The sequence below is a fragment of the Vigna angularis genome, chromosome 7 (genome assembly GCF_016808095.1).
Source record: "Vigna angularis cultivar LongXiaoDou No.4 chromosome 7, ASM1680809v1, whole genome shotgun sequence".
In the NCBI taxonomy this organism is placed as follows: domain Eukaryota; kingdom Viridiplantae; phylum Streptophyta; class Magnoliopsida; order Fabales; family Fabaceae; genus Vigna; species Vigna angularis.
In genome coordinates, this window is record NC_068976.1 from 27488872 (window position 1) to 27500531 (window position 11660).

Genomic DNA, 11660 nt, shown 5'->3' on the forward strand with positions numbered 1-11660 from the left:
ACCAATTTACGATTTATTTTATTTTTGTACAAAAACAAACAAAAAAATACATCCAATAAATTGTATGCTACTGTGTCATGTGGGTCCAGATCCAGTGAATAAAAGTTCAAAGACTTTCGTTATTGAACATGTAGATATCAATATATGCTATAAGTATAGTCTGCAAGAGAAGTGGCTGAACAACAAGAATTAAAATACAAGAACAGTAATATCTCGAAATGGTGATGGAAACAAAAGTCCATCAAAAGAGAAATCTCAATCAAGGAACACAAAGAAATAAAACAAATTAAATAGTAATAATGAAGCAATCAGCACGTTCTGGTAAGTATACTGAACATGCATGTAGATCATAAAAATCACAGCCTTAACCTGAATTTACAACTACTGCTCTGAATTCTAATAGAACTATTAGCACTAAGGTTGTCCACCACAATATTGCACCTAACCCTGAACTTGATTGTGAACAGTGTCAACTTCCCAAATTTGATCCTCACAGGCTGATTGACCTTCAAATTGAGAGGCACATTTCCTGTGTCTTGCAGCTGCTGCTGAAGGCTAGTTTGCAGACCAGTAGCATCCTGTGTTTGACCAGTGAGAGGGATACTGAGCACTGTGGTGTTGCGGTGACCTTGGTAGAACTTTGGTAAAGACCCTTCACACAGTTTTGTGTCCTCATACCACGCACTTATATGGCTGCCACCTCTGTAGTATATTCCAATCTTCTTGTTAGGGTTTCTGGCAGTGATTGTCAAGTTGAAAGTGGCAGATAAACTGTTGTTCTCAGAGATATCAAACTGTGTGACTATAAGCTCATCCACAGAGTACTTTGGAACCTTTGGTCTGAACACAAGGTATAGTATCCCAACTGTAATGGCAATGGCCACAATCAGAATCACCAATATGCTTATCAACCAACAGAAAAACCTGCAGCAGCAGCTTCTTCTTTTCTTTGGTGGCCTGGGATGCATCACAGGAATGGTGCGTTGTGGAGGAGGTTGTTGTTGCTGTTGCTGTTGTTGTAGCACTACTCTCTCTGGATCACCTGCATCTGATTTAGACATGCTTCTTGGCACCAAAGGTGCTGAAGGGTGGTTTGGTGCTTCAACATCATAGACAGGATGAATTTTCTGAGGGTCTGCAGCCATCTTGATATTTGGTTTAGGACAATCTCACAGAGAAGTTGTGTTTGAGGTTGTTTTGGTTGGTTTCTTTTATCTTTTGTTTGGAATTAATGTACTTATATATGTGTAGACAGAAGCAAAGGTTGACATAAACACGTTTTGAGGAAGTCTTATAAAGAAGAGTTTGAAGATTTGAAGCTTCCCAATGATGACTCCAATGGCCAAAAGTGTGACTTCTTTTTCATATCATATATTTCTTTCCTTCATAAAATTTGAATAGAAAATAGTGTTTGAAGAAATTACGTTTGATACTGTTCAAACGTGTAACTTCTTTCTTATATCATGTTAAGGTTAATATTCAATGTTTGTGTCTTTATAGAAATAAGATAATGCCGCCGAAGCTTCTTTCTTTAGTTTCTTGGTTTCTCATTTGCATGACGTAACTCTATCATGCTTTCTAGACCATTTTCCTTTTGTAGGTCAATTTCACAAATTTCCACCAAAAACTTCAACCTAAACGGCTACACGCAAAATCTGAGGGTATGCAACAAAAGAGAAAAGATTAAAAATTTTGAAAAAAAAATAAATTTCGTTTTTCTTTTCTGAACTTTTGACATTTTTTATTGTCTTTAAAATACATTGATTTTAATATATTTTAAAATATTAAAATCAAAGTATATTTAAGGCAGAATAATAGCACTAAAATCTAAGGATCCAAATTAAAAAATTATAATAGTTATTTAAAATAATAAGGTTGTTATAATATATTATTAAGTATGAATAGGTTGGTGACATTTTAAAAATTACCATGTGTAATAAATATCCTTTTATCTTAGAATTTTCTTCTATTGAAAGAAGATGGGATTAAAGTTCCACGAGCAGAATATAAAAATGTGCATAAATTGTTTAAAAATGATTTTATAGAAGTACCATCAGAACATTACTCTTTTAAGTTATTTATGCTGTAAAAGATAGTTGTTTGAAAAGAATAAACAGCGTGTTAAATCGGGCACACAATAAAAAATTGAACTCAAATAGGAAAGTTGATTTATTCAATTGTTACATATTAGTATATTGACATTTATTCTTCAAATGTATTTCTGAATAAAACCAAATATATTTGTTATCTTATCATTTAAAATAATGTTTTATTAGTTTAAAAAGAATCAAAATGATTATAGGGTTTTTAGTTATTTATTTTTTGTTCCACATTAAGATGAAGTGTAAGCTTTAAATTGAAAGCAGTAAGTGTCAATGACTCTAAAAATAAGGCATTTTTTTTCTCTTTTGTGAGACTTTTATATCTTTGTATTCTCTTTCTATTAAAATATTGTCTCAAAAATTTAGCCACCTTAATAGTTTGGTGAGTAGGTTAGAAAACCCATATGGATGTAATAAATATTAAATGTTAGACAAAACTAGTATTAGATGATTTGTACAATAATAATTCTTTTATCGCAATGAATAAATGTGACGTCATATAAATCATTCACAAAATTATAGTACTGCAGAATTAGTTGATAATAATCTAAACATTTGACAATTAACAAATCAATCTTTTGTTTTCCTTGACTTGAACGAAAAGCTGAAATATTCCCCAAAAAGTCTTAAGTCACAACAATAAATGCATCATTTTTTTTGGTTAAAGGTAAAATGTTTCTATTGTTAACTCAAACAAAACGATACGCGTCTGTTTCGAAAGACCAAGTCAAAGCCACGACTTTTAAATTCTAATTACTATTTCTATTAAAAGTTTATATATGAGATCCAAGTACAGTTCAATGTTACATCATTATCATCCCTACAAACAAAATCTTATCAACTCTTTGTAAAGTTACAGAACTCTAACTTTTTTTATTTTTTATTAATAAAATAAAAAGTTAACCATGGTTTTTTTTTATATAAATTAGTTTATTTTAGATTTTTTTTATCTCAAATTTTGATGACTTTTATACTTCAAAAATGTATGTATGTAATTTTTTCACGGTGGTGTTAACTTTTTTTTACAAGACAAAAACACAAGTTCAATGAAGAATGGCACAAATTGTTGATAAACAAGAAGAGGTAGTAAAATGGAAAAGATGAGAGATCAACTTGAATTGGCCTTGATGAAACAAGAAAAAACAGTTGCCAGTAAGCAACTCAAAACATAAGAAATGTCAACCTGGTTGAGTATCTAAGATGGAATTCATGCATCATCATAATCACACACACACACCCTTCTCAGAACCAATCCTGCCACGTCCAATGCCACTGCTGTGTTCATGATCACATTCTCTTCTTTTGCTATTCAAATTCTTCTTCTTCTTCTTCACTTCAGAGGACAAATTGCATTGTCCCTCCTCTCTTGAGCTCAATCTTGAACTCCAGCAATCTGCTGAGTCAGCAGAGTTTGGTTCCCATGAAGAGCAAGAAATGCCCCCCCAGTGATGTTGGCCACTACTGCTCACAGTGAAGCTGTTGCTTCCTGAAGACTCTTGGTCATCCATGTCAACTACCCCACCACCCCTCTTCACTGTCACATACTTGTGCAAGCTTGGTTCCATCACATCATCACCAACAACTACCTCAGATTCCACAAAAGGCCCTTCCACTTTCTTTCCATAGTACTCGTTCCTAATAGACTGTTGAGTGGATGGACTTTTTCTGTCCTCAGGGAAAGCACCAGAGATATTTGAGCTGGTGGTGTAGCTCAGATCAGCAACAGCTTCAAGGATAGAGCAAGCCTTGGTTAGACAAGCTGGGAGAGATATAGAAGAAGGTTGCTGAGGTTGTTGTTGTGGTGTGTTCTTTTGATGGAAGTTCTGGATGTCCTCAAGCAGTAGGGAGGCATAGGAATGTGTAGCATTCACATTCACCACAGCTTCAGGATTCATGTCTAGGTCTCTAGATCTTCTAGAAGATCTGCTTCGCGTTAAACCTTGGGGTTTAAGGTTGTCAACCCCTGATGAAACCACCGTTGTCTTCACAACAGCATTTTCTGCAGACACTTCCTCATGGTGCTCCTTCGTCTTGCAATTCACAAGCACACCCTTCTCCAGTGCAACTCTGCCATTTGGTTTCTGCAGTGGGAATGCCAAAATATCACCTTAATACAATCAATAACTGACGAGAACTACTGGTTTTTCCATGTAATTATCAGCTTTCCAAGTTAATCTAATTACACAATTAATTTAGGCTTTCTTAATTAAATAAATGAATGACTAGGAAAGGTAATGATTACACTTTACAACTAATCATGAAAACAAATCAATATTCTCGTTAACCCGATGACATAAATGCTCAATCACTACAATAACACAATTCTTTCTGGTTACCTGCATGACTTGTGCTTCAATCTTGGGCTTGTTTTGTTGCACCTTGATGTTGGTATCAACATCACTAAGAGGGTTTCTTCTGTAAGGAGATTGTTCTGCTTTCCTTGAGGAGTTATTACGGCTAAGAGAGGGTTGCTGCTGCTGCTGATTCTCACTCAACACTTTAGCACTTGCCACATTCCCATTAACTCTAGCAGGAGACTGAGCACGTGGTGATGCGGCACCCCTTGAGCCAACATCTCCAACATTTCTCTTAACAGTGACCCTCTTGGTGCCAGATTCTCCACCACAGTTGTTACTCTTATCCATAGCCAAAGATGAAACGGTGGCAGGAACGGACACCATTTTCCCAGGCCTAGAACTTGCATTTTTGTTGCTTGCATTTGCAGCAGTGTCAGATGATCTTCTACCAGGAGATCTACTCACTCGTCTTTCTTTGCCACTGGATTGGTCTCTTTCCCTACTCGGGGTTCTTCTCCTTCCCTGAGAACGCCTCGGGGACTGGCGGTGGCGGCGGCTCTCCGCCGCCACATCGTTCTCCTCACTACCACTGCCTTTGGCTCTCCTCTGTTCATCCTCAGCAGAAGTTGTGTCATTGTCACAGTTATCAAAATCAAAACTTCTCTTAGAGCCCGAGTACTTCCTACAAGAGCTACTTCTGCTGAGCCTCCCACACTGGATCAGAATTGCATCCACCTCCTCTTTAGTGCAGCTTGAAGTCCTCACTCCCACACCAATGTTCGGAGTGGAAGGCGCAATCTTGATATTAGCGATAGATTCTTCATTGGTGGAAGCCCCATCACCTTTTTGTGGTGCTGGTGACTGAGCAATTAAAGGTAGGGATTTGGAGGCTGTTGTTCTTTCCCTGTCATCATGGCTCTTCCTGTGTTTGATGATGAATACCTCTTTCCTGACTTCACCTTCATGTTGTAGTGGTGATTCTGGGTCTTGTTTCTCTTGCAGTGTCTTCTTCTTGAGGCTCACTTCTGGCTCAGTGGATTTGGACAAGGTGACACTGACACAGTTCTCAGAATGAGAAACTGGCTTGGATGAAGCAGAGGAGGACCCGTTCTTCTTGCTCAAACATGTACCCATAGAGGCTACAGAAACGGTGGTAAATGACAAACAGAGTGAGATAGAATTTGAAGAAGTGGAAAGAACAGGGGCACCCAATAAGAGAGAAAAAGGTGTTTAAGAAGATTTGAATTTCAATTAGATTAGATAAAGAAACAGAGCAGAACAAAGGTTGTGGCTCGTGGAAAGTGAACGTTGTCCAACAAACATTTTTTAAAAATTATACTGTTAGTATTAGCTTTAACAACGAGGGGAGAAAGAAAGAGGAAAAAAATTCAAATTTTGGGTGACGCAGATGACCCCACTGAGACAAAACCTTCAATTTGTTAACTTTTTTCTGAAATAACTAAATAATTTGCAAAAAAATTGGATCTTGGGTGCAGATGCCAGATGGGTATCTCCAAGGTAACATGTTGTGTTTGTCTTTCTCTCTCTCAGGATTCAAATTGGCATGATAACGGCTTAATTTGTTTGGCTAAAGAAACAGTGTAAACCTAGAAAGTTGAGAGATTTTTGCATCAAACGGTTAAAAACTGAGCAACGGCTATATTCGTTTGGATTGTTGTTGGTATTTGGGCCTTATACAAGAATGTTTACACTCACTCATATGTCTACCTCAATTTTATATACGACTTTTGTTTCAAAATTAACCCATAAAAAATGTAAACTATAAAATAAATAAGAATATATACATTCTAATTTTAGTCCCTTTTCTTTTCTAAATATGTGTCCTGATATCGAAATGTTTGATTAAGGCTGGTATGTATATGATGCTTAGATGTTGAGTTATAATCTGTTAAACCGTAAATCGTTCTTTAATTAAGTTAAACTAAGAAATGTATTTAAATATTATCAATATTATTGATTTCATATATTATGTTCGAACTTCTTAACTAATCAGGTAATTTAAGGGACGGCTAAAAAAAAGATTTTCTGTTCAAAATTTAAACAGAGAAGATTTAATAAGTTTTGTTTCCTAATCTTATATTATTCAATTTATACGATCTATTTTAGTATAAGTAAAGAATAAATTCATACTCAACTTGAATTTTCTAATTTGAAATATTGTATTTTTTTGGTTTAACATAACCTTATAAGAGAACAATGTATCATTATCTTTTATGCCTTTACCTTTTAATAAATTCTCAATTTTGACCAAATTTTTAATTTTTTGTACTTGTTTTCAACTGTAGAAGGACATTTTAATTAAAGTGCAATAATTATATTTTTTTTAGTAAACGCTCCACCCCAACTGTTATCTTATGAGGATTATTAGTGAGTAATTAATAAGATGTGGAACTATATTCAAGAATTCGATTTTCAAGATTATTGAAATGAAGTTTGGAAGAAAAGAAAGTCATAAAAGTGAGATTCTGTGAAAAAGTGAGGGAAAAGTTAAATGAACTATTCTTTCTTGAATTAAACTATGAAGTACCAATGAAAGGCTACACATTCCTTTAATGAAAAGTAAAAACTATTATAAATATAATGAATAAATTATTACTACATAATATACTCATAATTGCAGCTGTCTAATATAGTTTATTTCCAGAGTGACAGGGTTTGGAAATTATTTCAGGACAGAAGAAAAGAAAAATTAATAATAAAAAATTATCCTTCTCTTTTTTCGTTCAATTTAAATTTCAAAACTAGAATTAATAATACATTTGTACACTATAATGTTTTATAATTGTTAAATTTTATTCAATGTAAGGATTAAACTGCAAAAATAAAAATGAATTTACCTGTATTAGTATAGGAAGACATACACCCTTTGAAAACTACTTTTTATCTAAATTTTAATTAAACAAAGTTAATTTTTAATAAATAAAAAATAATTATTTATCTAATAAAATAAGTAATTGTGTGGAAGCAAAGTATGAAGTTTGAGCAATGGTGTGTACTTTGGAGAGTTCAATCAAAGTAAAGTGAAGAAGATAATCAAAAGTAACCTTTGACTTCCATAAAAGAAGTTTCTAGAAGTTCTACAATTTAGTTGTAAAAACTGTTCCATTTTAACATTTACCAAAATTAGTTTCCTATCAAATACATGTCAATCTACTTTCTGGAATATCTATCAATTTTCAAAATATGTTCCTAACATGAAATTATATTTTAAAAGCTCATTTTTGTCCTGGAGGATAAAAAAACTTGAAAAATTGGAATAAAAAGAAGGAAATAAATGGAGGTGCATTGTATTTTGAATGGAATGTTTCATAATATATTTTCTGAAAATATCTTTCAACGTTTAATTCAAAATATATTTTTTTTATATTTTTAGAATTAAGTATTTTGAAAAGGTAATTTTTATATTTAAAAATACATTTTAGAACTGTTAATTCGAAAAATATAAAAATAATAAGATGTAGAAAATTTTATTATAATTTTAATAAGAAATAGTGTGGAAATTACAACTTTTACCGTAATGCAGAAGAAAAAAAAGTGCAAAAAGGAAAAGACCTGAAAGAGCTTCATGCCAGCCCAGTTTTAAAAAGAGGCTGTTGCTTTACGCACCTTCATAATTACTAAAAGTGTTCTATAATAAAAGGAAAAGACTCAAACACCCTTAACTATATTAAATTACCACCACTACTGCTACAACTAATTGTACTTATCACCTGTGCTACAGAAAAAAAAAAAAAAGGAGACAAACTTACATGAAAAAAAAAAGAAAATACTAAAAAAAAATCATTTTAAAAAGCTTTTTCCGAGACAACTTACATGAAAAAAATCATTTTGCAATTTTAAAAAATTTATTCTAGAAATCTCATTCTGATTTTTTTTTTCAAAATACATATCATAAGCTCTAAAAGTGTTGTTCTGTAAATCATATTTCAGAAATTTCATTCGAAAATTGTTTCAAAAACTTTATTTTGAAAACCTCGTTCTGAAAATTCTAAAAAGAATTTGTTCTGAAACCTTTCTGGAATACATAATCTAAAAGTATTTTTTTGGAAGAGGAAAATTGTCATTTTAAAAATGAGATAGTGTACAAAGAATATGTTTTTGTAACCGTCAAGTTCAAGTTACATATCCGCGCATCTAAGCAATTATGCAAACAAGAAATTCAAAAACTAGTTTTCCCATTTCAGAATGCCTACAAGAAATGACACTTTGAAAAGTTTCATGCTATATTTTAAATTATTCCAAAAATATTTATATTTTATTTATATAATCAGTTTTACAATATCACAAATATTCTTCAACAAAAAAAAATGAATTTATCGTTTTCTTCATTTCCAAACAATGAATCTATGTTCTTAGAGAGAATTTTCAACTATAGCAGCGGTATTTTAATTTTACATCTAAATATATAGTTTGAATTATATATCGTAAATCACTCTGATATTTGCTTTTTTATTTAAAACCATCTTTCTCTTTTAAATTGACTTAAAAATAAAATAATAATATAATAACTTCTCACAAAATTATCTTGAAGAGTCTAAAATATCAACCTGACAAAACTGACAATTTGTTTGATTCTTATGTGCCGGTAAGAGAAGCAAAATCTAAGATAAAATACATAAATAAAACCAGTAATAAAAACTTCATCAAGAAAGATATAATACATAAATACCAATACACAATAAATATATTGTAAATAAAAAAAATATGGGGATTTTAAACCTAACACTGGCATTTGCAAAATTTCCTCCGAAAATCTTGGGCAAATAATTTAAACTTCTTTTTATATTTTTTAATCGAGTTGGTTATTATACTATACCATTATCTTGTTTTATATTCAATGTATTATACAAATTTAGAGTTGGTAAATGAGTTAGGAGACAAGTCTGGATAAAAAAAGAAGTTCGTTAACTCCAAATTAACAAAGGGAATCTCATTTGGCATATGGTGAGTAATGCGAATAAAAAAAAGGCAAGTTCTGGGTTAATTGAAAAGATCCATTCAAAATATTGGAAGAAGTGAATAAGGGAATATATCACTTGAAACAATGGTCTGGTAAGGAAGTCTCACAGGTATCAATTATCTGAAAAGAATTAAAATTATTTTGGACACAGAATTTAAACTTCTGTTTATAATACCATGGATTAAAAGATAGGAAAGATTCACATATCATGATAAAATCATAGATAATAGGGTTTAATTCTTTTACACCCCACCAACTACTCTACAAAATAACCAAGAGAACAGAACAAATCAAACCCCTGTAGATCCAAACCCACCCTCACCCCTCACAGTTTCATCTAAATCATCAACCTCAGTAACACTGGGAGTGACAATCTTCTCAATGATAAGTTGCGCAACCCTATCTCCAACCTTCACTTCAAAATCCACATCGGAATGGTTGAACAGTATAACACCAACCGGTCCCCTGTAGTCCGCATCAATCACTCCTGCACCGACGTCGATCGAGTGCTTCCACGCCAACCCGGATCGGGGAGCTGCAATTTAATACAAAAAGCAAATTAAACTATAAAGGTAAAAGCCATAAGAATTGTGCATGACTTTAATCGGAGAGAAACTTACCAACGCGTGCATAGGTCCCTTCTGGAATCGCGATGCTGATGTCAGTGGCTACCAGAGCCTTCCCTCTGGCAGGCACCTTTGTCTCGACCGCGCTATCAAAATATCACATCAGGTTTCAGTGATTTATTAATTAAAAGCAGTGAATGATGAGAGAGCAAAGTGTGCAGTTATACCTAGAGAGATCGTAACCGGCGGAGAGAGGGGAAGCCCTGGAGGGCAAAACGGCCTTATCGGAGAGCTTTTTGACGCGTAGAAAGGGAGGGGTTGAGGAAACGTCGTCGTTTTGGTGGAGTTTTGGGATTTTGGGCGATGGCTGGCAGGAGCCGTTGGTGGCGTGGGAGTCTGGTTGAGGTTGAGCCATTATATAAACTGGGCGATTACTGCTAATGGATAGAATTGACGCGGGAAGAAGGGATGGAGGGTAGGGTTTATATAGAGGAGGAGGAAGAGGAACAGAAAAGGCGCCCAATGCTCTCATGGCACCAAATTTTCCCGCCTTTTTGTTTCTCGTGGGGTTTGAATGGTCAAGATTTATACGGCACTGTCAGAAGCATTGAGGACACGTTTATTCTTCATCCATCCCTCCTATACTATTATTAAATTGCCTTACCTATATACTTAATTATTATTTTATTTATGTTCACCTCCCATTTTATTTATTCGTTCTGCTAAATTTTTATTTATTAGATGCAACTACTTGTAGCAGAATTGCGGACTGCTATATTTTCTAAGGTTGCACCGTCAACAATTCGATTAGTATCAAGAAAGGTTGCACTGTCAACAATTCGATTAGTATCAAGGAAGGTATGCATGCTTCTTCTTGGTTTCAATACATCAAATAAGGATATAAGTATTTTTAATATATTTATTTTTATTTATTTAGGATTTGGTTTTTCTAAAATGATTAAGCGAGAAAATAACAGTTCATCCCTGTTTGTTTTAGTCATTTAAATCATGGTGATACACCTGTCACACTTGTTCACTTTAGGAGAGGCAAATCCAAAGCTTTTAGAGTTAACTCCTCTTTCAAACATCTTCAGCCTCCTACCTGTCTTTGTCAAAATCACACTTTATGTTCTTATTTTATGTTAAAAATACTCAAATTGCGATTGTATCTGACTGTTGTAGGTCTTCTCACATTTGCATGACCTTGACCTTCGGTATCATCTAAGGTATGTGTTGTAATATAATTACTAGGATTTACTCCTATTCTTGGGCAGATTTATAATTGCTCAAATTTTATTTGATTTGTGCAGTTCATATTCCCTTAATTTTGGTTAGATGGAGTTTATATATAGATGAGAATCATAACACAAGCATCTTTACAAATCCACCCAGTCATCCACTGAAACTCAACTCCGTAGGGATTGACCCATCAGCTGCCACATTCTATTGCTCAAGCTGCATGAAGAATCCATAAAATAAATATAAATTACAAATCCAGAATGTAAATAAAATGATATTCAGGTTTTTAAGTTTTTCATCTATTTAATACCTTGAACAGTGTTTTAAGCTTATTCTTGACAAGGTAGTACTCTTGCTTCACTTGTTGCAGACATATGAGACACCTGCGGTAATCAGAATCTTTCAATTATGAGACCATGAAATAAGCCAAACTAGCACAGTTGAGCACTTAAAGCTTATTCATTCAAACTTATGC

General features: G+C 33.5%; 3 protein-coding genes across 3 annotated transcripts; all 3 read right to left on the bottom strand.

The window, feature by feature from the left end:
• Positions 1 to 122: 122 nt before the first annotated feature.
• On the bottom strand, positions 123 to 1274 carry LOC108337640 (NDR1/HIN1-like protein 6). Its single transcript, XM_017574208.2, has one exon. The coding sequence runs from the start codon at positions 1143 to 1145 to the stop codon at positions 357 to 359; it is 789 nt and encodes a 262-aa protein (XP_017429697.1). The 5' UTR covers positions 1146 to 1274; the 3' UTR covers positions 123 to 356.
• A 1915-nt stretch (positions 1275 to 3189) lies between these two features.
• LOC108337231 (uncharacterized protein At1g65710) lies at positions 3190 to 5850 on the bottom strand. The gene is made up of 2 exons (XM_017573713.2): positions 4439 to 5850; positions 3190 to 4183 (listed from the first exon to the last, which is right to left on the bottom strand). Exons 1-2 carry the CDS (start codon positions 5531 to 5533, stop codon positions 3326 to 3328), a joined length of 1953 nt encoding a protein of 650 aa, XP_017429202.1. The 5' UTR covers positions 5534 to 5850; the 3' UTR covers positions 3190 to 3325.
• Positions 5851 to 9533: 3683 nt separating this feature from the next.
• LOC108338134 (deoxyuridine 5'-triphosphate nucleotidohydrolase) lies at positions 9534 to 10478 on the bottom strand. Its single transcript, XM_017574860.2, has 3 exons — positions 10174 to 10478; positions 10001 to 10092; positions 9534 to 9915 (listed from the first exon to the last, which is right to left on the bottom strand). Exons 1-3 carry the CDS (start codon positions 10476 to 10478, stop codon positions 9671 to 9673), a joined length of 642 nt encoding a protein of 213 aa, XP_017430349.1. The 3' UTR covers positions 9534 to 9670.
• Positions 10479 to 11660: the final 1182 nt, after the last annotated feature.